This window comes from Pecten maximus, chromosome 18 (genome assembly GCF_902652985.1).
Source record: "Pecten maximus chromosome 18, xPecMax1.1, whole genome shotgun sequence".
Taxonomy (NCBI): Eukaryota; Metazoa; Mollusca; class Bivalvia; order Pectinida; family Pectinidae; genus Pecten; species Pecten maximus.
The window spans coordinates 15513048-15540180 of NC_047032.1; the positions used below are offsets into that span (position 1 = coordinate 15513048).

The following is a 27133-nucleotide window of genomic DNA, read 5'->3' on the forward strand; positions in this document are numbered from 1 at the left end:
TATTCTCTATATATTCATTTTTTCTGATATCTATATTCTATATAAATGAGCTCATATTTCTGAACTCAAATAAATGTGAGTATAAATATACCCAGTAAATATTGGTAATCAATATTTGAGGCATTTTTCTTTGGAAAATTGCTTAAAAGAAAATAATCAAGGATGGATTATTTTGGTATTCCTTACGAGGAAAAAAGAATTAACAAAATTGAATTGTTTCTATAAAGGTACACCAAATATATATAATGTATATAGACGACATACCAATACGTGTGAATTGCACGTGATCTGATGTCAGACAGGTTACAGTATACGTTTTATACTTGTGTCTGATCCAATTTGTATATTTGCAAATAAGTATTTTTAAATCAAATCCAATTGGCTGTTAAGCCGTAAACAGAAGATGCATGTACATAGTTTTGTGATATTTAATCAACAAGAGTTTCAGAAAACAATTAGTAGCTTTAATTGCATACTGTGTTCAATGTACTGATTAACATGTGTTCTGGTGATAAGTTATATTTGATCATCAGTTTATATCTGTTCTTCGTTATCTTGTACATAAATAACAATAGATCTCGCTACAATACCTGATATTTCATGAGTAAATATGCAAACAAGTATTGCCTGTCAATGTTTAAAGGTTTGTATGTAAAACGCTTCTGGCAAAATGTGTTGGTTAACGTGAATCTGTGTTATTTAATATACTAGTAATAAAACTATAATAGATTGTACAGAAAAGTGCGTGAATAATAAAAAGATGTAAAAATAAATGTTTTTGCTATATAACTCATTCACATTGTATTTTAAGTGGTATTCATTGATTTCTTCAGTTTTTAATGGTTTTTTTTATTGTTTGTTTTGGAAAAAAACTGATAAAGAAAACCAAAATTAACTATGATGGTCTAAATTTATTTGATGTTAAATAAAAACAGGAAAATCTATCGAAGTTTTTCGCACCGATAAATGAGGGCAAAACGTTCATAGAATATCAATTTTACGAACATCCTTAAAAATACAAGGAGCGAGCGTCTTCTGTTATATTGAGGACACCTAACATCTTAATTTCAAATCCACATAAGTTTTTATTTCCTCCAAAATGAGGAGCATGATAAAAATACATATAAATTGAAAACAAAACATGAATCAGACAATAACACAACAATCACCACATATGCATGATTTCAAAAACATAAATATATTCACGTTGTAAACTAAACAATATATTACATGTATATGTACATACTAATACTTTATCCTGAGAAGATGAGTATATCATGTATTTGCAAAAAAGGAAGGAAAATGGGCATTGCGTATTACAGAATAGAAAGAGCCCGGATTAGACAGACATGAACTGTTATATATATATAAAGTAGGATTTTTTTTTTTGACTAACTTATTTGACCGGCTTATATAGGGATCTGGATCGGAAAGAGTCTGGTTTAGACAGAGTCCTAGATGTATTTTTATAGACATTTTAGTTAGACATTCATTGATAGAATATATTTAATTTTTATATAGTATACATGTATAATGTATTTAGTATAGATTCTTCCAACTATTTTTTTTATCTAAATAATGGGTCATTGGATCTTCTAATAAGATGTGAATCAATGCATGATTTGGGAATATATTCAAACATATATTTAATAGTTCATTACCCCAGATGGACAGAAATATACACAATATTGTCACGAATATATATTAGCAGTAATTTGACAATACAATATAGTATGCACATTGCGCATGCATTATACAACATATAAAACATCTTCTGCTATACTACAATTGTAGTAGTATAGAGGTCTAATTCGTTAAAGCATGTTTAGAACAAGTTTTACAAACCCTTGCTGGAGCGGGGAAGGGAAATGCCTGCTGTATCGCACTGCGTGTCGTTAGAGGCGACCAAAAGTTTCGCCCTCTGCTGGGTCGGTGATGCTTTCTCCAATGTTTTCAGCTCGGGGAAGCTGGACAGCCCTTGAATAAGGTCCACTGAATCCCAATTTCTGTTGATCGTAGAAACCGACTAAAAAGGGTGCCCCTGAAGAATCTGGTATCTTTTTCTGTGTTCTCTATTAAGGGGCTCTCGAATAACCCTTCTTCACCCATTCCAACATCTGGGACATTATCTTATTCTTTTTTCCCCTCACCATTTTGTCTTTCTGCGCTATATTTTCTTCCATATGTGTCTCCTTGACATCCTTCCTCATATGATACTGACTGTTGCGAGAACTTTAAGCATCTTAAAACAAACAAGTTTTACACACATTTACAGCCAGAATAATTATAAAATACATGAACTGGTATTCTCTCATGATCACCCAATATGTTCTAACAAATCACATACATCTGTATTGTAGTTGGTGAGACAGTCAGGAAGATAAGACACCCTGGCCATTATTCCTTTACCTCCATCACATCTTATTAACTATTTGAACTTTCGTCTTTACGTTCCAAAACGTTCTTAGCAGCCATGGTCTTGCGTATATATGTGGAGGCCAAAATAATGAACGATTCTTTTTCTAGAACATGCAGCTGTGCAGATACTGTATTCTTACAACGTCACTGGAAACATCGAAGGTAGACATTTTTAACACCATGGACTTCTATATAAAGGTGTCCTCCATAACACTTTCTGAGACGGTTGTTTATTAGCCTCAGGCATTATATGATAGAAGTTTACATTGTTTACGTGTTACGGGCTTTAAACCAATATATCAATACGCTCAATTGTGTTACGACTTTTGAGTAATGCAATACATTGGTGAAAGACAGAAGACATTGGTTTGGTGAAAGACAGTAGACATTGGTTTGGTGAAAGACAGAAGACATTGGTTTGGTGAAAGACAGTAGACATTGGTTTGGTGAAAAAACGGTAGACATTGGTTTGGTGAAAGACAGAAGCCATTGGTTTGGTGAAAGACAGAAGACATTGGTTTGGTGAAAGACAGTAGACATTGGTTGGGTGAAAGACAATAGACATTGGTTTGGTAAAATCATGTACAGTAGACATTGGTTTGGTGAAAGACAGAAGATATTGGTTTGGTGAAAGACAGTAGACATTGGTTTGGTAAAAGACAGAAGACATTGGTTTGGTGAAAGACAATAGATATTGGTTTGGTGAAATCATGTACAGTAGACATTGGTTTGGTGAAACACAATAGACATTTGTTTGGTGAAAGACAATAGACATTGGCTTGGTGAAAGACGGTAGACACTGGTTTGGTGAAAGACAATAGACATTGGTTTGGTGAAAGACAATAGACATTGGTTTGGTGAAAGACATGTACAGTACACATTGGTTTGGTGAGAGACGGTAGACATTGGTTTGGTGAAAGACAATAGACATTGGTTTGGTGAAAGACAGTAGACATTGGTTGGGTAAAAGACAGTAGACATTGGTTTGGTGAAATACAATAGACATTGGTTTGGTGAAATCATGTACAGTAGACATTGGTCTGGTGAAAGACAGTAGACATTGGTTTGGTGAAAGACAGAAGACATTGGTTTGGTGAAAGACAGAAGACATTGGTTTGGTGAAAGACAGAAGACATTGGTTTGGTGAAAGACATGTACAGTAGACATTGGTCTGGTGAGGACAGTAGACATTGGTTTGGTGAAATCATGTACAGCAGACATTGGTTTGGTGAAAGACAGTAGACATTGGTTTGGCGACAGACAGAAGACATTGGTTTGGTGAAAGAGAGTAGACATTGGTTTGGTTAAAGACAGTAGACATTGGTTTGGTGAAAGAGAATAGACATTGGTTTGGTGAAAGACAAAAGACATTGGTTGGGTAAAAGACAATAGACATTGGTTTGGTGCAAGACAGTAGACATTGTTTTTGTGAAACACAATAGACATTTGTTTGGCGAAAGACAATAGACATTGGCTTGGTGATAGACGGTAGACACTGGTTTGGTGAAAGACAGAAGACATTGGTTGGGTGAAAGACAGAATACACTGATTTGGTGAAAGACAATAGACATTGGTTTGGTGAAAGACAGTAGACATTGGTTGGGTAAAAGACAGTAGACATTGGTTTGGTGAAATACAATAGACATTGGTTTGGTGAAATCTTGTACAGTAGACATTGGTCTGGTGAAAGACAGTACACAGTGGTTTGGTGAAAGACAGAAGACATTGGTTTGGTGATAGACAATAGACATTGGTTTGGTGAAAGACAATAGACATTGGTTTGGTGAAAGACAATAGACATTGGTTTGGTAAAAGACATGTACAGTACACATTGGTTTGGTGAGAGACGGTAGACATTGGTTTGGTGAAAGACAATAGACATTGGTTTGGTGAAAGACAGTATACATTGGTTGGGTAAAAGACAGTAGACATTGGTTTGGTGAAATACAATAGACATTGGTTTGGTGAAATCATGTACAGTAGACATTGGTCTGGTGAAAGACAGTAGACATTGGTTTGGTGAAAGACAGAAGACATTGGTTTGGTGAAAGACAGAAGACATTGGTTTGGTGAAAGACAGAAGACATTGGTTTGGTGAAAGACATGTACAGTAGACATTGGTCTGGTGAAAGACAGTAGACATTGGTTTGGTGAAATCATGTACAGCAGACATTGGTTTGGTGAAAGACAGTAGACATTGGTTTGGTGACAGACAGAAGACATTGGTTTGGTGAAAGAGAGTAGACATTGGTTTGGTTAAAGACAGTAGACATTGGTTTGGTGAAAGAGAATAGACATTGGTTTGGTGAAAGACAAAAGACATTGGTTGGGTAAAAGACAATAGACATTGGTTTGGTGCAAGACAGTAGACATTGTTTTTTGTGAAACACAATAGACATTTGTTTGGCGAAAGACAATAGACATTGGCTTGGTGATAGACGGTAGACACTGGTTTGGTGAAAGACAGAAGACATTGGTTGCGTGAAAGACAGAATACATTGATTTGGTGAAAGACAGTAGACATTGGTTTGGTGAAAGACAGTAGACATTGGTTGGGTAAAAGACAGTAGACATTGGTTTGGTGAAAGACAGAAGACATTGGTTTGGTGAAAGACAGAAGACATTGGTTTGGTGAAAGACATGTACAGTAGACATTGGTCTGGTGAAAGACAGTAGACATTGGTTTGGTGAAATCATGTACAGGAGACATTGGTTTGGTGAAAGACAGTAGACATTGGTTTGGTGACAGACAGAAGACATTGGTTTGGTGAAAGAGAGTAGACATTGGTTTGGTTAAAGACAGTAGACATTGGTTTGGTGAAAGAGAATAGACATTGGTTTGGTGAAAGACAAAAGACATTGGTTGGGTAAAAGACAATAGACATTGGTTTGGTGCAAGACAGTAGACATTGTTTTTTGTGAAACACAATAGACATTTGTTTGGCGAAAGACAATAGACATTGGCTTGGTGATAGACGGTAGACACTGGTTTGGTGAAAGACAGAAGACATTGGTTGGGTGAAAGACAGAATACATTGATTTGGTGAAAGACAGTAGACATTGGTTTGGTGAAAGACAGTAGACATTGGTTGGGTAAAAGACAGTAGACATTGGTTTGGTGAAATACAATAGACATTGGTTTGGTGAAATCTTGTACAGTAGACATTGGTCTGGTGAAAGACAGTACACATTGGTTTGGTGAAAGACAGAAGACATTGGTTTGGTGATAGACAGAAGACATTGGTTTGGTGAAAGACAGAAGACATTGGTTTGGTGAAAGACATGTACAGTACACATTGGTTTGGTGAAAGACAATAGACATTGGTTTGGTGAAAGACATGTACAGTACACATTGGTTTGGTGAAAGACGGCAGACATTGGTTTGGTGAAAGACAATACATTGATTTGGTGAAAGACAGTAGACATTGGTTTGGTGAAATCATGTACAGTAGACATTGGTTTGGTGAAAGACAGAAGACATTGGTTTGGTGAAAGACAGAAGACATTGGTTTGGTGAAAGACATGTACAGTAGACATTGGTTTGGTGAAAGACAATAGACATTGGTTTGGTGAAAGACATGTACAGTACACATTGGTTTGGTGAAAGACGGCAGACATTGGTTTGGTGAAAGACAGAAGACATTGGTTGGGTGAAAGACAGAATATATTGATTTGGTGAAAAACAGTAGACATTGGTTTGGTGAAATCATGTACAGTAGACATTGGTTTGGTGAAAGACAGTAGACATTGGTTGGGTAAAAGACAGAAGCCATTGGTTTGGTGAAATACAATAGACATTGGTTTGGTGAAATCATGTACAGTAGACATTGGTCTGGTGAAAGACAGTAGACATTGGTTTGGTGAAAGACAATAGATATTGGTTTGGTGAAATCATGTACAGTAGACATTGGTTTGGTGAAAGACAGTAGACATTGGTTGGGTAAAAGACAGAAGCCATTGGTTTGGTGAAATACAATAGACATTGGTTTGGTGAAAGACATGTTCAGTACACATTGGTCTGGTGAAAGACAGTAGACATTGGTTTGGTGAAAGACAATACACATTTGTTTGGTGAAAGATAATAGACATTGGCTTGGTGAAAGACGGTAGACACTGGTTTGGTGAAAGACAGTAGACATTGGTTGGGTGAAAGACAATAGACATTGGTTGGGTGAAAGACAATAGACATTGGTTTGGTAAAAGACATGTACAGTACACATTGGTTTGGTGAAAGACAGAAGACATTGGTTGGGTGAAAGACAAAATACATTGGTTTGGTGAAAGACAGAAGACATTGGTTGGGTGAAAGACAGAATACATTGGTTTGGTGAAAGACAGTAGACATTGGTTTGGTGAAAGACAATAGACATTGGTTTGGTGAAAGACAGTAGACATTGGTTGGGTAAAAGACAGTAGACATTGGTCTGGTGAAAGACAGTAGACATTGGTTTGGTGAAATCATGTACAGCAGACATTGGTTTGGTGAAAGACAGTAGACATTGGTTTGGTGAAAGACAATAGACATTGGTTTGGTGAAAGACAAAAGAAATTGGTTGGGTGAAAGACAATATACATTGGTTTGGTGCAAGACAGTAGACATTGTTTTTGTGAAACACAATAGACATTTGTTTGGCGAAAGACAATAAACATTGGCTTGGTGATAGACGGTAGACACTGGTTTGGTGAAAGACAGTAGACATTGGTTGGGTGAAAGACAATAGACATTGGTTGGGTGAAAGACAATAGACATTGGTTTGGTGAAAGACATGTACAGTACACATTGGTTTGGTGAAAGACGGTAGACATTGGTTTGGTGAAAGACAGAAGACATTGGTTGGGTGAAAGACAGAATACATTGATTTGGTGAAAGACAGTAGACATTGGTTTGGTGAAAGACAGTAGACATTGGTTGGGTAAAAGACAGTAGACATTGGTTTGGTGAAATACAATAGACATTGGTTTGGTGAAATCATGTACAGTAGACATTGGTCTGGTGAAAGACAGTACACATTGGTTTGGTGAAAGACAGAAGACATTGGTTTGGTGAAAGACAGAAGACATTGGTTTGGTGAAAGACAGAAGACATTGGTTTGGTGAAAGACATGTACAGTAGACATTGGTTTGGTGAAAGACAGTAGACATTGGTTTGGTGAAAGACAGTAGACATTGGTTTGGTGAAATACAACAGACATTGGTTTGGTGAAAGACAATAGACATTGGTTTGGTGAAAGACATGTACAGTAGACATTGGTTTGGTGAAAGACAGTAGACATTGGTTTGGTGAAATCATGTACAGTAGACATTGGTTTGGTGAAAGACAGTAGACATTGGTTTGGTGAAAGACAGTAGACATTGGTTTTGTGAAAGACAGTAGACATTGGTTTGGTGAAAGATAGTAGACATTGGTTTGGTGAAAGACAGAAGACATTGGTTCGGTGAAAGACAGTAGACATTGGTTTGGTGAAAGACAGTAGACATTGGTTTGGTGAAAGACAATAGACATTGGTTTTGTGAAAGACAATAGACATTGGTTGGGTGAAAGACATGTACAGTAGACATTGGTTTGTTGAAAGACAGAAGACATTGGTTTGTTGAAAGACAGTAGACATTGGTTTGGTGAAAGACAGTAGACATTGGTTTGGTGAAAGACAGTAGACATTGGTTTGGTGAAAGACAGTAGACATTGGTTTGGTGAAAGACATGTACAGTAGACATTGGTTTGGTGAAAGACAGAAGACATTGGTTTGGTGAAAGACGGTAGACACTGGTTTGGTGAAAGACGGTAGACACTGGTTTGGTGAATCTAATCAATATCGTGCAAGTCGATTAAAAAAAAAATATTCCACACATTTATAGACAAGATGATCTCAAAACATTTTTGAAACCAATATCATTCTTATTATACAAATATATGTTCCAAAGGGCACAAACATGCGTTGCATTCTGAAATCGGGAACCTAGCGCGGAGAGTAGAACAAACTTCGACATGTAATCAAGTTTAGATTATAGAACAATAGAATTGGAAAGCTCACTAGGGAAAACTGAATGACAGATTATAGCATTAATTTTATTTATTTATTTTTCATTCCTCGATCCTATTCCAGAAAAAGGTACCAGACGTGAGAAGTGTTACCGCGCTCTTTCATCTCCTGAAAGGCATCGTCAGTCAAGTGTATTATATGGCATCAGTGCCCACAGTTAAAATGAAAACACGATTCTTTTTTTGGAACATACCATAATATCAACTCTGCTGTGTGATGGATGGGGTATACGTACATAAAGAACAAAAAGTGCTATCATCATTAGAAAAATTATATCCCAATAAAAATCGATTTTCAATTAAGCCTTTCATCGCATAGTTTGAAACCACAAAACTTTCAGATGTAACAAATGTCCCTTTGTTTTATTACAATGAAATATGTTTAAACTTTTCTTTGGTGGATTTTAGCAACAAATCACCGCTGTTAGCTCTAACTTTACCATAGATCAAGGATGCTAGTGTCTTGCTTGTATCGAATGCACCCGAAATTAACATAGTACCAGACGGAGTTGCCCCCCTTCTGAATGTTACTCTTCAGTTGTTTACAAACATCGATCGTCTACTTTCGGATTGACACTGCTCCGTTATTTACCTGGAACGTGTCGTGCAGCTTCGTATTGAAGGCACTTTACATCAGTCAAGGTAAAACTTTAATATATTCGGTAACAAACAAGCCAACAGCAGAGCAGGTGCTCGGTAATTGATATAGAAACAGGATATACATATAATTTATCATCGTCCTGCATTCATTTTGTAATTGGTAATTTCCTGGTGGAACATCATACACTCGGCCTCGCTTGCCTGTGAGGTATTTTAGTTTTACAATTGTCGACATCTGGAGTCAGTCTTTGAGATCAATATGTTTCTCGCTGGAAAAAATCCTGAGTTAAAATCAGCTATATAATTGATTTGGACAGTTTCTGGGAGATACAGTAATTGAGACTCGACGTGTACTGTTGTAAGCATGTCATTATTGGTACCTAATTATAAACGTACTCAGTGTTAGTGTGAGCAGTTGTATATATACTATGTAAGCTTACATGTATACATGCACTTGGTAACACCAAATTATATTTTCTCTTTCAAGTGCGTTCATGATACAGTACTAGTGTACAAGGGTACGTAAATTGTTGACATGTACATCATGTATAGACATGATCATACAGATTTGGAAAATTAACAAAAAAGATTATGATAAGGTTGCTATAAAAAAAATAGTTACAATTGTTGTGGTTGCGATGGAAAATTATTATCTGTATCAAGCTCCTGTGTAAGGAAATTGAATCAGTGCTTTTATGTGTACCTGGTAATTCTTCATTGTTTTTACTGTACGTATACCAGACTGTATTGTTAAAAAACAATCAAATTCAAGATGAATGGAGATGACAGCCCAGTGATGGTCTATGCCCACCCAACCATGGCGTCACTGGCTCAGGACATCGTCGGCAGGTGTGAGGAACTCATGAATTTGACAGAGGGGCCTAAGAGAAGCGTAAGTTAAAAAGATATGAGAATACATGTATACTTAACTGGATAATAATTAGTTGATGAAACAGAGTTTTATTCAAAATAAAAATCTTTTGCATCATAATTTTTCTTCAATATCGACATGTGTATATTTGTCTAGGACAAGAGGCCTTCATGGATATGTTTGACCATAAAACCAAGTTCTTAAACATTTACAGCAATTTAGATTTGTCACAGTTCCATGCTGCATGAAATGTTCTGGTAACAGCGCTAGCATGTCTGCATATAGTTAATTATATGCTAGTGCTATTTTTGTTTATATCTGCATGCATAACTTAACTAAAGTATAATCTGTGTGCATGTATGGGCTTTACATGTCATCGATGAAAGGAACAAATTTAAAGTCTGAGCCTGATTAGAGCTTCTCCAACAATGATAGAGGATAACACATAGAGAAACATATTATGGGTACTGTGTCAACCCCCCCCCCCCCCCCCCCCCCCCCCCCCCGTTAAAAAAAAAACAAAACTCAAAAAACAAAACAAAACATAAGACTTTAATTTTAGCTAGCTGAAATAGATTAGGAGGCGGGTTAGTCAAAGCAAAAATGGATTATATGCTGCTATGGTATGTTACAATGAAATAAATATTTTGTAATTAGTGTAGCCTAATTAAAGCATAAATTGGTTTTTTTTTTATCATTTTTTTATATTGTGACTTAAATTAGTACACAGATGATCCTAATTCAGTGTTTAAGTATTTGCCTAAAATTGACACACAATAAATTACAATAATGTAACCTTGCATATTATATCGTAAATGCTATAATTTATAAAACACTGTTTAATCCCTATTTAATTTGAAGGACTGAGATGTTTTTGGTTTTTGTTTTTAATCAGAATTATTACTTAGTATAAAGATTAGAAAGCTTTCCATCCTTGATTCAGGTCGTATATTACATTCTTTAGGATATTGTACACACAAGATATTAACAACTCTCAATTAAATTTACAGTAGAGCCATTTCAAAATGTATCGATCATACAGCTGTTTTGCCATTCATGGACTATGGGTCAGTCTATTGTGTTGAGACGAAAGAGGCAACAGAAAAAAAATAAGAAAATCTCAAAGTGAATTTAATGGGGACCATCATGTAATAGCCTCATGTTTTAATAAATTGAATAATTTTCAATATTGGATTGAGAATGTTAAATATACAGTGTATATGTATATTATGTTGATAAAATAGAGGTTAATTGGGAAACCATTCATTAACACTGTACATTTCAATAACAATATGTTTTCATCTTAATCAATTTATTAATTTTTCGATTATCTTCTTTTCAATCCTTTTTACTAGTTCTTTGAAGGAAAAAACATATTATGAAACATTTTCTTAAGGGTTATTAATTGGTTATTAATTAATCAGTAATAATCTTGTCATTGGTCCTGCAAGAATTCAAAATAATCAACAAAAATGATTAGAAGTTTGCTCCCTTTAGTTATATATCAGACACTAATATATCAAATATTTACATACCGTAAATACTCACCACCCAGTCACCACTTACCTGGTCAACTCCCCTAACCTGGTGTGTAATTTGCGCACCAGTGTAATTTGCGCAGGACTTTTTGGGGCTGAAAATGCTGGAAAAAAACTTCTATCCGGGATTCAAAGATCGGTTAGCCCATCATATCATGACAGACTTTTAAACAATACAATTCACAGGCTTTTGTTGTTTTATCAATCTGTTTATGATAACATGTGCTTGTATATATTCCTCCTTTTTATAAGGAATTTGTAAAAATAAATATTAACTTTGAAGACCTGAGTATGGCACTGTTGCATCATTCTTTAACTTACGTTTTTCAAGAACTGATTTCTATTTAATTGTGATGAATCCCTAATTAACTCAAATATCAACACATATAGTAGGTAGCTATACATCACTTCATTATCTGACATATTTAACGAGCATAAATTGCTGTGTGTATGTTTATTTTGATCTCAAATTCCTAACGGGAATTTCCGTCGTTTTCCAAGATGGTGGACATTGAGAATTGACGATCTTTTTTCTGTAAAAAAAAACTTGAAAACGTCTCTACTTGTATAATTTGCGCACCCCTAACTTTAAACTTTATCTCAGTACGAAAAAAACTGCGCAAATTACACGAGTTTTTATAGTATCTAGTTTTATGTATGGTTTTATGTATGGCTAGCTCAGCAACACCTTCGCTATTAATGCTAACTATAATATTATGAACCAGTTTGCTGGGATTAAATGCAGTTTGTCAGCTGCTGCTGCTGTTAGAGCCCTATATACATGTACCAAGGCAATATATTTATGTATAGTATTTAGATAGAAAGCATCAACACTTTTAAGTTTTTGAGGGTTCTGTTCATAAATTTGCTTTTGCCAAGATCTATAAACTATGATATCCATCCAGAAAGAAGCTCAGTCAACTATTGGGTGGTCAGGTGACACAGTGGTAACACTCAACTATTGGGTGGTCAGATTATCACAGTGGTAACAGTCAACTATTGGGTGGTCAGGTGGTCAGGTGACACAGTGGTAACAGTCAACTATTGGGTGGTCAGGTGGTCAGGTGACACAGTGGTAACAGTCAACTATTGGGTGGTCAGGTGGTCAGGTGACACAGTGGTAACAGTCAACTATTGGGTGGTCAGGTGGTCAGGTGACACAGTAGTAACAGTCAAGTATTGGGTGGTCAGGTGACACAGTGGTAACAGTCAACTATTGGGTGGTCAGGTGACACAGTGGTAACAGTCAACTATTGGGTGGTCAGGTGACACAGTGGTAACAGTCAACTATTGGGTGGTCAGGTGACACAGTAGTAACAGTCAACTATTGGGTGGTCAGGTGACACAGTGGTAACAGTCAACTATTGGGTGGTCAGGTGACACAGTGGTAACAGTCAACTATTGGGTGGTCAGGTGACACAGTGGTAACAGTCAACTATTGGGTGGTCAGGTGACACAGTGGTAACAGTCAACTATTGGGTGGTCAGGTGGTCAGGTGACACAGTGGTAACAGTCAACTATTGGGTGGTCAGGGTGACACAGTGGTAACAGTCAACTATTGGGTGGTCAGGTGATCAGGTGACACAGTGGTAACAGTCAACTATTGGGTGGTCAGGGTGACACAGTGGTAACAGTCAACTATTGGGTGGTCAGGTGATCAGGTGACACAGTGGTAACAGTCAACTATTGGGTGGTCAGGGTGGTCAGGTGACACAGTAGTAACAGTCAACTATTGGGTGGTCAGGTGATCAGGTGACACAGTGGTAACAGTCAACTATTGGGTGGTCAGGTGGTCAGGTGACACAGTGGTAACACTCAACTATTGGGTGGTCAGGTGGTCAGGTGACACAGTGGTAACAGTCAACTATTGGGTGGTCAGGGTGGTCAGGTGACACAGTGGTAACAGTCAACTATTGGGTGGTCAGGTGGTCAGGTGACACAGTGGTAACAGTCAACTATTGGGTGGTCAGGTGGTCAGGTGACACAGTGGTAACAGTCAACTATTGGGTGGTCAGGTGGTCAGGTGACACAGTGGTAACAGTCAACTATTGGGTACTCATAGCTGGGGTCCCCCTTCCCCGATAGGACGTGAAAAGGTATGGAGTCATCAACCAGACCACGTGAGTTTTTCTCCGGGTAATCTGGTTTCCTCCCACAGTAAGACCACTCACACATTTCTACCCAGGCCAACAAGAGTACTTCATAAATCAAGTTGATATAACTTGTTGTATAATTATTGTAAAATATTTATTTTTTTTATATGTTTTATAGTTAAAGCAGCCAAGTTTACTCTGTGGTTAATACAACATCTAAAAAAACAATAAATACATATTTATATATGTATATGGAACAATGATGTATTTGCATGAAAACTAGCCATATCACAGTATACAAATTCACCTGGTATGTAATAAAACTGCCATCAAACACTTGTCAGCCATTTCATCCTCGATACTCCGGATGGGTTACATACCCTTCGAGTACTGGGGATGTTGAAATTTCAGCAAGCAACATATTTTGTATTTTACTGCACTGTGAATTTTTTATTTTATTTTCATACGTAACCAGGATATGGTAAGTGTACTAGGGCATTGTATCGTATTCTTCCGACAACTGCAAGCCTTAACTTAATGTATAAACTAGTATTTTAAGGGGTTTTCCTGTGATTTTGGGAATTGCAAAAACATTTATGCTATTTAGAAACAAGAATCCTCTTCAGTTTTTTTTTGTACATTTTTTTTCATGATCAAGTTTTAAATAAGTAGGATGTTTATTTATCCAAGTGAAACTGTTTCTTAGTGTATTAACTATTGTTTATGTTTTTAAACTGTTGAATGTATTGGTGTTTAAACTAAATATTAATATAATCAAATTTGGAGAAGAATTTTATATTTTAATTTTACTCAAAGAATGTAAGATTAATTTTTTCTTTGAATATATTTTGATCAAACTAGGAAAAAAAATGTATAATACGAAAAAATTCAAAATCTCCATGTTTGCTGTCTCCAAGACAGGAAAATCCCTAATCTAAAGCTTGCATGCACTCTTTACAGTAGCGACCTTCACATGTACCAGAATACAAATAGAAAATCCAATTAAAGCAGTATTTTGATAATTAGAAATAAAAAACTGAGGTAAATATGACCTGACTTTACTGACCACTGACTTTAACAACATAATATAACATCTGACCATATATCCACCATTACAGAGATATCCTCAGCTGTCATTGCCAACACTTACTTAACCGACACTCTGTCCTATCTGACATGTTGAATCAGTCCCAAACAGTGTCGGTAAAGTCAGGTTTCGCTGTATTCATAGAAGCGGTTACCAAAGCTTGGTGAGACATATTCAGTTATAGACGGGGAATAATTAAGCTGTATAGTTATATATTCATTAGCTAAATTACAAACATACTAGCTCATTTCTTAAGTAGGATTGTAGTATATCTGTTTTATATTTATTTTTAACATTTGTTGTATATGTAGTAGCTCGCGTCTATAAACTGTACAGATCAATGATAGGAGGGCCAATTAACACATCGAAGCTAACATTTACATACAGGAATTGTACTGAAACTACTGTACATTGTACTCATTGTTCTGCCTGTATATATGATGGAAATTAATAAAAAGTGATAAATTGAAAGCAGGTTATTTATTGAAATACATTGTATTGAACTGTTTTCATTTTTATCATGATACATTGTCCATACCTGCCAACTTTCACAATTAAAAGTTTTCAACCTCTCTGCACTGTCTCTCAATTAATTGTATTGATCAAAACTAGGGTAATCTCCCCCAAATTTTGTATATTTTTTGCGACTGGATGCTAATAACCTTCCAATGAACAGATCATAAGCCAAGTTTGAAATCAAGCTTTTTTTTTAATTCAGGAAGGGAAGTGATCAGAAGAAATTTTTCTATAATAAATTATCTCCCCTTAAGTTTTGTTTAATTGTGTCGCGTTGTGTGGTTGAAAATGTCTTTTAGGCCCTTTTTCTCCCCTGTGAAAATTTTGAAAAGTCAAGGCAGATATGATTGTCGGTGCAATATGATGTTTGTTAAAATTAGGGAGATACAAAAATATGTTTTTATTAAATGTGTGAAAATTTTTCAAATCTACACTGTCTTAAATGCAAAAATGAGCTCCAAAAATGTGTGCATGGATCCATATATGTAATGGTATATGCACAATTTGTATGCATTTTCCATTTCCACTCTGATACACAGCTCCAAAACTATCCTACCCATAACTTACACATACATATATCTGATATCTGACTGTATAGTTGTGCATTTTGCTATAAGAGTCTTGATTGATTCTGAGATTTTTCAACTACAATTGGAAAGCCATATTTGACAACTAAATCTTTCCTCGTATATCAGGCTACAGATCTATAGTAATGCTTGTGTAATTGCTACATGTATATTATGAAGATTTTGTTTTTAATTTTATTTCTGTCACTAAGAAAACATTTTACATGGACAGTACCAAAATGTATTAAAAAACATCAACAATTTTTAAGTTGTACAACCTGAAATTTGAAAAGCAGAAGCTCATATCTGATAATACAATAATTGATATAAGCTATTGCTGGATAACATGATATATGTAATGTACAAGCCTTATTCCACCTAATAAGTGCACTGTGCACTTACAAAAACACAAAAGAGATGGAAGTTGTTTAAAGACTGAAAACTATATTGGCAGATCACTGACATAAAGAACTTTTTATATGTTTCAATAATCTGCACTTGTCCTCTTTACCTGAAAAAGGCAGGCACTAGGCAGGTTCGCTTATAAGGTTGAATACGGTAGTGTTGAACAGCGGCCCTGTATGGACAATAGTTATTTTGCAACCTCTTGGTTACATTTCTTATACTGACACATGTATAATATTTTCATCCACACATATTTCATAAAATTCTGAAGACTATCCTTAATACTACATGTTTAAAGTTTCTTTTCTTTCATTAATGAACAAAGGAAAACAATTATTTATTGTATCTAAAAGCAAATGTATAGGGTAATATATAGATTGATACATGTGATCATATTCACTGTCTAAAGATATCAAAATAATTCTTTTTTAGATGAAACGGTCACTATCTTTTTCCCCAAGTGTGCCTCGAGGTGTCCAATATCGGAACATTCAATGGAAAAAGTTCAACGACGGTTTTCCCAAATATATTTATAGATGATGTAAAGGATATGCAAGGCAGAGATGGTGAATATAATACGGATTATCTCCCCTGTTGCCATACTTTATTTTTAAGATGAATACTGTAGTGATGGGCCGAGGATTATCTCCCTTGTTTCCATACTTTATCTAAAGATGAATACTGTAGTGATGTGCCCAGGATTATCTCTCCTGTTTCCATACTTTATCTAAAGATGAATACTGTAGTGATGGGCCCAGGATTATCTCCCCTGTTTCCATACTTTATCTAAAGATGAATACTGTAGTGATGGGCCAAGGATTATCTCCCCTGTTTCCATACTTTATCTAAAGATGAATACTGTAGTGATGGGCCGAGGATTATCTCCCCTGTTTCCATACTTTATCTAAAGATGAATACTGTAGTGATGGGCCCAGGATTATCTCCCCTGTTTCCATACTTTATCTAAAGATGAATACTGTAGTGATGGGCCGAGGATTATCTCCCCTGTTTCCATACTTTATCTAAAGATGAATACTGTAGTGATGGGCCGAGGATTATCTCCCCTGTTTCCATATCTTATTTGAAGATGAATACTGTAGTGATGGGCCGAGGATTATCTCCCCTGTTTCCATACTTTATCTTAAGATGAATACTCTACTGATTGACTGAGGATTATCTCTCCTGTTTCCATATTTTATTTCAAGATGAATACTGTATCTATTTACATGTATATAAGATTCATTTGTTTGAGAAGAAATAATTTCAGGGATGAACAAAGAACTGTATGTTTCGTTTCCTTGCAGTGATTTTCATTGGGAGCTTCCATTCACCAGATATTATATTTGAACAGCTCTCTCTTCTCTACATGTTTCCAAGGTAACAGAAATTCTCATTTATGCAGATAATTATGATAAGATATAAAATCTTGTATCATAAAAATACAAAAATATATAGCATAGGGAAGGAAAATCATGACAGATGCTTTGTATGTGAATGTTGTGTAATACCATTTTTCATTGTACATGTAACAAACATTTTGGATGATGATTGAACAAATAAATCTTTTTAATCTATATGTTTTATAATAATTTACCCTTTTCTTATCATGAGGTTCATACCCTTGAGCTAAATATTATATACTTGTAGGAATATAATTAAGATAATGTTGATGAATAAACTATAAATGTACATAATATATATGGGGCATTCAAATTTCAGCGCATTTCCTAGTTTGAACAGATCAGCACCTTAATGAATTGTTGAGGAAAAAATAAATTTTCTTAACGTTATTGAGCAATGTCTATCTTCAAAATGGTTATATAAGATCATTTTCATACTTTTGCAGGTATCTAGCTCGGTCATTTCATTTCATCTTGCCCTACTTTCCAACTGGCACCATGGAACGTGTGGACACGGAAGGACAGATTGCAACAGCTAAGGTCTGTATACTTGTAGGAATATAATTAAGATAATGTTGATAATAAACTATATATGTACTTAATATGGCGCATTCAAATTTCAGAGCATTTCCTAATTTGAACAGATCAGCATGTTAATGAATTAATTGTTGAGGAAAACATAATTTTCTATAGAAACAGTGAAATTGCAATGCGTTAATCTAGCCTTAAAAGCGCTAAATTAAAATAACCACTAAAATATGTACATTTACAGTATGCGTCATGTATATAAAAATGTATTGTTCTTTATTGAACAACAGTTAAGAAATAACTTTAAGAAGATATACTTTGTTGCTATAATGTTGTAAAATAAAAAAAGTGTATCAGCTTTACTCATTGAGACTCCAAGGTTGGACCTGCAATTCTACTGGTACAGGATATGAGGTTTCATCCTAGGGTTGAGATGGGAGATTCTTCACCCACAACAATTTTATATCACATTGAAGATTGATAGAATTACATGTTTTTTCCCCTAGACAGGTATATCTTAACCAGAGTGTAAGAGATTAGTTTGTCAAATAGAGGCTTGCTTTCATCCAGGCCAACAAGAGTGTTTAATTATTGTTACATATTAGTTTATTTAGCTTTTTTGGCCATTGCTGTAAAAACAAATGGAGTTTACGTTTGATTTTAATTCTGTATAACTCCAGGAAACTAGACACCAAATCAAAAACGTTTTTAGTGTCTAAGTTTGAGGTGAGCTTATTTTTGAACCACTTTATGCTTACTCTTTTGAAATTGATACTTCTGCAAAAGTGAAGGGCAGCTTATTTATGGGCAAGAGCTTATTCACATATAAATATGATACGTGGTGTTGGGATCGGAGTAAAGTTGGGCTACTTTCTAAACCAACACATTTCTTTAATATATATGTGTATGTATAAAATAGATGGTATTATTTCTGTTTTAGACACTGGCCACACTACTGTCTGCCATACCTTTAACCACAAAAGGACCAGCCCAGATATGTATCTTCGATATTCATGCTTTGCAGGAACGCTTTTATTTCTCCGACAACATAATCCCAAGGTATCTATACAGAGTGGACCACTCCAATAGAATTTTTGACATGTCTAAGCTGAAAATATATGTCTGATAAACTTGTCTAATGTGACACTTTGTGGAACACATCATTTGGTTGAATTAATGTGTCTAGTCTGACACCTTTGAAAATGCATGGTAGTTGCTGCTCCTGCTTAGCGCTCAGTTGTCAGTATAATGTGACCGGGTGGGGTGTCCTGCTGGGTGTCTTCTGCAGTATGCTTCAGTGAGGTAGCACTATAAATCGGCAAAAGTTCCGGCCTATCACAAGGAGACTTAACACGAACATACCACAGCCTCCCAAAACACACATACGCACTTACCACACGCATGCATGTCACACGCACGGAAGGCCGTCCTTAAATGACCTTAGCTGTTAATAGAACGTTAAACAAAATAAACCAAACCAAACCAAATTGTGGGAAACAAATTTGGTTACCTGTCTTATTTGACACTATGTGAGACACAAAATATTTGGTCAGTATACACACAAATATCCCTGTTGTTGATGACCCCAACTGTTCCATTGCATTTGTGACATGTAAAACCTGTGTAATCTGACACCTTGTGGGACATATTTGGTCAGATTAACAAAATGTGTTATTCTTTTAGTGGCAAGAAGTGTTCCAAAATATTTGGTCAGATAAACCTTTCTAATCTGACACCCTGTGGGCATAGTATTTGGTCTGATAAACCTATATAATCTGACACCCTATGGGGCATAGTATTTGGTCAGATAAACTTATATAATCTGACCTCTTGTGGCATATTATTTGGTCTGATAAACCTATATAATATGACACCCCATGGGGCATAGTTTTGGTCAGATAAACTTATATAATCGGACACCCCGTGGGGCGTAGTATTTGGTCTGATAAACCCATATATAATCTGACACCCCTTGTGGCGTAGTAATTGGTCAGATAAACCTATATAATCGGACACCCCGTGGGGCATAGTATTTGGGCTGATAAACCTATATAATCTGACACCTCATGGGGCATAGTATTTGGTCAGATAAACCTATATAATCTGACACCCCTTGTGGCATATTATTTGGTCTGATAAACCTATATAACCTGACACCCCATGGGGCATAGTATTTGGTCAGATAAACCTATATAATCTGACCTACCCATTGGGGGGCATAAGTATTTGGTTGATAAACCTATATAAATCTGACACCCCCTTGGTGTCATAGATTTGGTCCAGAGTAAACCTTATATAAATATGACAACCCCCATGTGGGGCAGTAGTAAGTTGGGCTGATAAACCGATATAGCTGACACTACCACAATGACACTCGGGGAAAAGACCGTGGGCATAGTATTTGGTCATGCAGATAAACCTATATAATCTGACACCCCGTGTGGCATAGTATTCGGTCAGATAAACCTATATAATCTGACACCCCTTGTGGCATAGTATTTGGCCTGATAAACCTATATAATCTGACACCCCTTGTGGCATAGTATTTGGTCTGATAAACCTATATAATCTGACACTCTTTGGAACATAGCATATTTGGTCTGCAGATAATTTCATTAAGCCAGTCTGTATTGTCAAAGAGAGTGCAATAGTTTTAATTAATATACATATATGAAATTGTCTTCTATCTTAGGTTGGAATCTGCTGTTCCTTTGTTAAAGAACGAGACATGCAAACTTCCGGATGTAGATAACATTGTGTATGCCTTTCCTGATGACGGCGCCTTCAAAAGATTCCACCTTTTTTTCCCGGAGGAGAACTCTATCACCTGCGTTAAGATCAGGGATGGCAAGAAACGAATAGTGAAGGTTAAGGACGGTGAGTCAAGGTCACAGGACTGTTTATAACTGTAAACGTGGAAATGTAACTCAGAGAAAATTCAAGCTAAATGCTTAAAAGTTGTTTAGACATGGGAATTTCTTCTATGCATATTGTTTTGTGATCTTTATGGTATATATATATAGAATATGTGCCAAAAAAAAGGTGCATTGATCGCAAAAATAATACCCAGGTGTATATTTTACCTATCAAATTCGCTAAAATAACTGCTCATGGAAATAACAACATTTAAGGTAGCCTGAATTTAAGGTAAATTGTTTGGTTATGTCCCTTGCATTAGTGTTAATGCTGTACTATGCACTACTAGCAATACATTTTTTTATTGGTAAATTACCTGATTAAATTTGTTTTTGCATTTGGTCATTATATCTAGTTATTAACTGGTCAAAGCCAAACTTGATAATTTCGAATTTTAAAACTTAAAGATATATCAAATTATTGTAACATTAGTTCCCATTGTATTTGTATCTAAAAATTCAATATAATGGCAGTTGCTGTCTTAGATTTGATAAACAGAAGTAAGCTCCAGCAGACATATGTAGTTCCATAAGAAAATAATACACAATTTTGTCATTTGGGACCTTGTGTCAGCATGATAAAGATGCTAGGATATTTACCTAGAAATGAAATTTTAAACTAAATATTTTTTATCCGTATAAGATTTAGAGGCACCCAGGTGAGTGAAAATTATTTACATGTGAATTTAGTGTCAATATTATTGTGAGTTTAAAGGAGATCCTAGTAAGAATGTTTTATTTTCAGGAAATCCGGAGGGAAAGCATGTTATCATCATAGATGACCTGGTTCAGACAGGAGGTACACTTAAGGAGTGTGGCCGGGTAAGTTGTATCTTCAAACCCTTCAAGTTAATTAACCTCCAACAATATTTTTCTAATGTATCTGTTGTATTGTAAGCATTAAATTTTCATTTTTTTTTCATGAGAAATTAGTTTGTCAAGGTGACCTTCAACCTTTCATGAGTATCAAATGTAAACATTCATTTCATTTTTCTATGAGACATCAATTTGTCAAGATGACCTTCAATCATTCATGACAATAAAATATAAAAACATTTAAGAATTGTACACTTGATTGAAAATTGGTGGCCATTAGTCAGATCAATTTTAAGATACAAAAATTGTGTTAAAGATATTTCATGAACCCTTCGAAAGATTTGTTTATTGATGAGAGAGTGTGTGGGGTGTTTGTGTGTAGGTGTGTGTGTGTAGGTGGGTTGGAGTAGAGGGGTGGTGGGGTGTGTGTTTGTAGGTGTGTGTAGGTGGGTTGGGGGAGAGGGGTGGTGGGGTGTGGTGTGTGTGTGTGTAGGTTTGTTTGTGTAGGTGGGTTGGGGGAGAGAGTGTGGGGTGTGTGTGTAGGTTTGTTTGTGTAGGTGGGTTGGGGAGAGAGTGTGTGTGTAGGTGGGTTGGAGTAGAGGGGTGGTGGGGTGTGTGTGTGTAGGTGTGTGTGTGGTGGGTGGGTTGGAGTAGAGGGGTGTGTGGGTGTGTGTGTGTGTGAAGGTGTGTGTGTGTATAGGTGGGTTGGGGGAGAGGGGTGGTGGGGTGTGTGTGTGTAGGTGTGTGTGTGTAGGTGGGTTGGGGGAGAGGGAGTGGGGGTGTGTGTGGGGGGGTGTGTGTGTGTAGGTGGGTTGGGGGAGAGAGTATGTGGGGTGTGTGTGTGTAGGTGGGATGGGGGAGGGGGGTGGTGGGGTGTTAGAGGTTATAAGAGCCCCAACTCATGATCACTTTGCCTTTCATTTTCAGGCACTGCTGGAGAAGGGGGCCAAATGCATCAGTGCGTATGTAACACATGCAGTTTTCCCAAACAAATCTTGGGAGAAGTTTATGCAGGATGATGTCAAGTTTGAAAACTTCTGGATCACAGATTCTCTACCCCATGCCAAATCTATATGTGAAAATGAACCATTTAAGTTGTTGTCATTGCGAGACCCAATTGCTGAAATGCTTATGGGGTATGACCTTATGCCATACTGCTAGATCACTGCCTTAATCTCTAGAATATTGATTAACAATATAAACTTTTAGTTGTTGATATGAACTTACGAATACATTTTAGCATTTTTTGAGATATTCTATACTGTAAATCACAATGATTTAGTGAGATATTTATTTTGCATTGAATTATATTCAAAATAGTAGGGATCATAGATACACAATTTCAATGTCTTAATACTTTGTTTTATATTGTTATTTTGTCTCACAAGATGAAAAATGAAGATGTCGGTTTTATTTATATAATTTTTCATGAATAAAGTACATGTAATTGTAGAAAGAATGATAAATAAAGATTCACAAAAATTTGTGATTTACAGTATATAATATATTATTGTAAGATTTGCATTCATATTAATTTGTACTGAGATTTACATTACAGACATGTAGTGTTTGTTATACAGGGTGTTGTACAATCTGATTCAAATCATTTGTTCATGGTTTACTTATATTACATGTACCAGGCTATATCTGAATATCTAAAGTACTGTGATAAGGGTCAAATTCAGATGACCCCTTATTCTGATAAATACTCATTAATTATTGACCAATCAGAAGCATGCTTTTCAAGTAACTTCTAGTGTTGAAACAAACATGACTAGATATAATGAGGGCATAACAGAAATGTAATCAAGAAAGGTTTTAGTTTGACATCCAGCGGATGGTTGGTTGTTCGTTCAAATCTCCCTTCACTCGTGAAGAGCTTATCAGTCCATTCGTCTGTCTAATAAATCCTTGTTATCACTTTTTTTTTTGCTGGACAGATATTTTGGAAATGTCATATGTAATTTCTTATCGGTCACCTGTTGTAAATTTTAGGAGCTTGTCAAAAGAGGAACAGTACACTGATATTTTATGAATAGCACATGTTGATAGAACAGATGATGTTTTAGAAAGAATAGGAGAAAAGAACAGAAAATATGTACATTTTGTATATAAAGATCAGACTTACAATCACTTTAACAATTGGTGGGTGCAAAAATCTCTCTGGGACCTCTTAATTGTATATTATTCAAGTGGTTGTAAAAACGTACAAAATGTAATAGCACCTTTCAAAACAAATTGAGCATTAGATAAAGTAGAGCCAAAAAGAATTAAATTGAAACATATAGCTGTTTTGTTCTTCTAAGACTGGTCTGGAATAACGCTAAGAGCCTAAAGTGAGTATATGAAGAGAAAGAAAATCTTGCAATAGTCAAAAGAAATGTCACAATTTGGATGAAAAGATGCAAAATACCCATGATTTCATGTTATGTCCAATCATTTATATTCTGAACTGTGTTGTTATTCAAATGCATTGAAACGTGACATGCAGGTTATGATGAACCTTGGGGACTAAAATACCCACCAGTAGTACTATAGTGACTATCACCTGCGATCTCAAAGGATTGTACAAAAGCCACTCAAGCTATTATCACCTTTCAAAATAGTTTGGTTTAAAAGTATGAAGACACGTGTTCTATGAATATTTAGTAAAGCAACATGCAAGGCAAAGCATGAAGCCATGAACATTTTAATTGCACTGTCTTGTATGGAATGCTGGGAGATAATGTCTTATTTTGCTGTATTGATATTCACATGTTGTATTCATTTTAATGTTTTTGCAAAGTATTGTATATATTTATTTATTATTCAGAAACGAGAAGCTTTAATTCGTATTAAACATGGACAATTTTATAAACTTTATATTTGATGGAAAGCTCTCGAAAGTTCATGGGATTGGACCAAAATTTAGCATCAAGATGTGATTTTTTTTTATTTCAATGTCCAATATTTCTAAACAGATATGATTAAGTATGCGGAATTGTATATTCTGCTGTATTGAAATCAACCTTTGGTGAAAAATAACTAAATTGCTCACGTGCACCCAGAACAAGCATTGAGGACATTGTAAGCATTTATTTGACATGCAGTCAGTTAGATCTGTATGAAACCATGAAAGAATGGATTAATGTAATTTACAATTACTTTAGGTTTTTAGTTTTCATAGTTAAAATACTTTATCTCAAAGGATGTATGCATTACGTGTTTTGCCTTATAGTCATATGATATTTAAAAAAAATATTTACTGTAATACGATTATTTTTTGTAGGATCATTATTTTTTGCGAGTATTCAGCTAAAAGGTTGCTATTGTCAGAGCGTTCTGTTGTCACTCTTTTGTCAATGAAATAAATCACAGAAGCTAAACGCATTTAAAATAATATGATTATAATTACTTCATTATTTCTGCAAATATGGTCAAAATCAAATTAGGATATTGGACCCACTGAAAGAAGAAATTTTACAATTTTTTTTACAAAGGAAGCGGTGGTTTCTTTGAAGATTTCAGATTATCATTAACATGTTTAAAACAACAACATTAAACTGACACTGTATTCCGCAAAGATTGTCATTTTGAAGTGGTTCTGTTTTCGCTACTTACGAGGGTCGAATTATATAAAGAAAAAAATAGATATATTTAAAATTAAAAAGAGTAACTTAAATTATAGTCTCTTGCATTATGTCCAGAGAAGCATTGAAGAAAATAGCATTTACAACATTCTCGCAAATATTAAATAGTTTGTAGATTATTTACTTCTGGAAATTCATATCGATGTGAGGCTGGTGATGACGAAATATTCTTCGCCTTGGTTTTACTGCATGAAAATGCGTCCCTCAGAAGCAAAGCTACTGATAACTGAAAAAGAATGCAATTAATAAAAAGTCATGCTTATCAAACATACCTGTATGTATATATAGCTTTGAAGTATCCAGATTTCTTAAGCCTTATGTTTTAAATATCAAAAGATCATTTTATTTCCATTTTAAGTCTCATCATGTTTACGCTGATAAAATTGTTATTATTGTTTTAAGTTGCATTATAGCTCATCTGGTCCGAAGGACGGCTGAGTTTATTCCATGATGTGTATCGACCATCATCCGTCAGCATTTACTTATGTCGGTATTCGAAAACCATCTTCGCTAGCCAGGTCCTCGTACAATGTTATTTCGTATTCAAGACGTTAGGCGGCATCGACTAGCGACGATGGTTCATTACGGCATATCAAGTATTTTCCCCGCTTTTGTATGGATCAAAGGATTTTTATGTCTGTAGCATAATTAGGTAAAAGTAACTTCATATTGCATAAAAATCCTGATGGAGCAGATGGACTGGGTCAAATAGAGTAAGTCTTGGTAAGGTTGAGTGCTATCTTTGGAATAGGAAAGCTATATTTTGAAGGAAAGTTGTTCACCTTATTTCTTAATTGATAGTAAAATATGTATAATATTACATAAACAAGCGAGTTTTTTGTATGATTACAGAAATATCCAGGCGAGCGATACAGACACTCGGGACCTTTGTTGGTTTTGCAATTGTCTTGTTTTATCAATACAATGTAACATAATTTCCCCCTTTTTTGTTTCTGTTAAAAAGTTGGAACAATTTATTGTAGAGTTTATTTTGCATGTTCTGCAGATCTATATAAGTTGTCTAGACAAAATGAATATTAATTAAGTTTTCAGTTGTATAAACGTTTTTATAAAAGTTTTGTTTAATGCTTGCTTCTTACATGTACATTATTGCTTCAATGTACAAGGCACATTGTACAATTAACAATTTCATATATTCATGTAACAGATATCAGTAATAAAGATAGTCAGAAACTGTAGTATACGATACATTTGAAGTAACTTGTTTACGTATGTTATGTATTTTGGTGTTAATAACTACTAGGACGTTTCAGTAGTTAAAATTTACGAGTTTCAATTGGTTGTTGAATTGAATGATTATTGATATATTTGAATAAAGGCTGTCAATATAGCAGAGCACATGATTAATTAAATTTTAATAACGGCCTTCGCTAGGGATTGAACCCGGGACCTCTGGCTTTCTAGTCTTACGCTCAACAGAGGCCAGCTCGATTTGCACTTTTCACGGAAGAGAAGCCTTCTCAGAATATCGCATTCCGTTATATGTAAATCGAGTAAACCGGAAGAACATAACCGAAAACAAACAAGTTTTTAAGTTTTCTCAAACACTATGACATAAACATGTATGTATGTGTCGTAAATCCTTATGGGCGCCAAATGTAATGGAGCACATGAATAATTTAATTTAAATCCCTGACTCTGCTAGGGATCGAACCCGTGACCTCTAGATTACTAGTCTTATGCTCATCCG

At 35.4% G+C, this 27133-nt stretch overlaps 1 protein-coding gene across 1 annotated transcript; it reads left to right on the forward strand.

The window, feature by feature from the left end:
* Positions 1-8977: 8977 nt before the first annotated feature.
* LOC117316550 (ribose-phosphate pyrophosphokinase 4-like) lies at positions 8978-26779 on the forward strand. Its single transcript, XM_033871188.1, is given in 11 exon segments — positions 8978-9100; positions 9831-9950; positions 14036-14041; positions 16567-16650; positions 16652-16700; positions 17439-17511; positions 17981-18074; positions 19003-19121; positions 20755-20939; positions 21723-21799; positions 22721-26779. Coding segments are annotated over 10 exon segments (1041 nt in total). The 5' UTR covers positions 8978-9100; the 3' UTR covers positions 22955-26779.
* Positions 26780-27133: the final 354 nt, after the last annotated feature.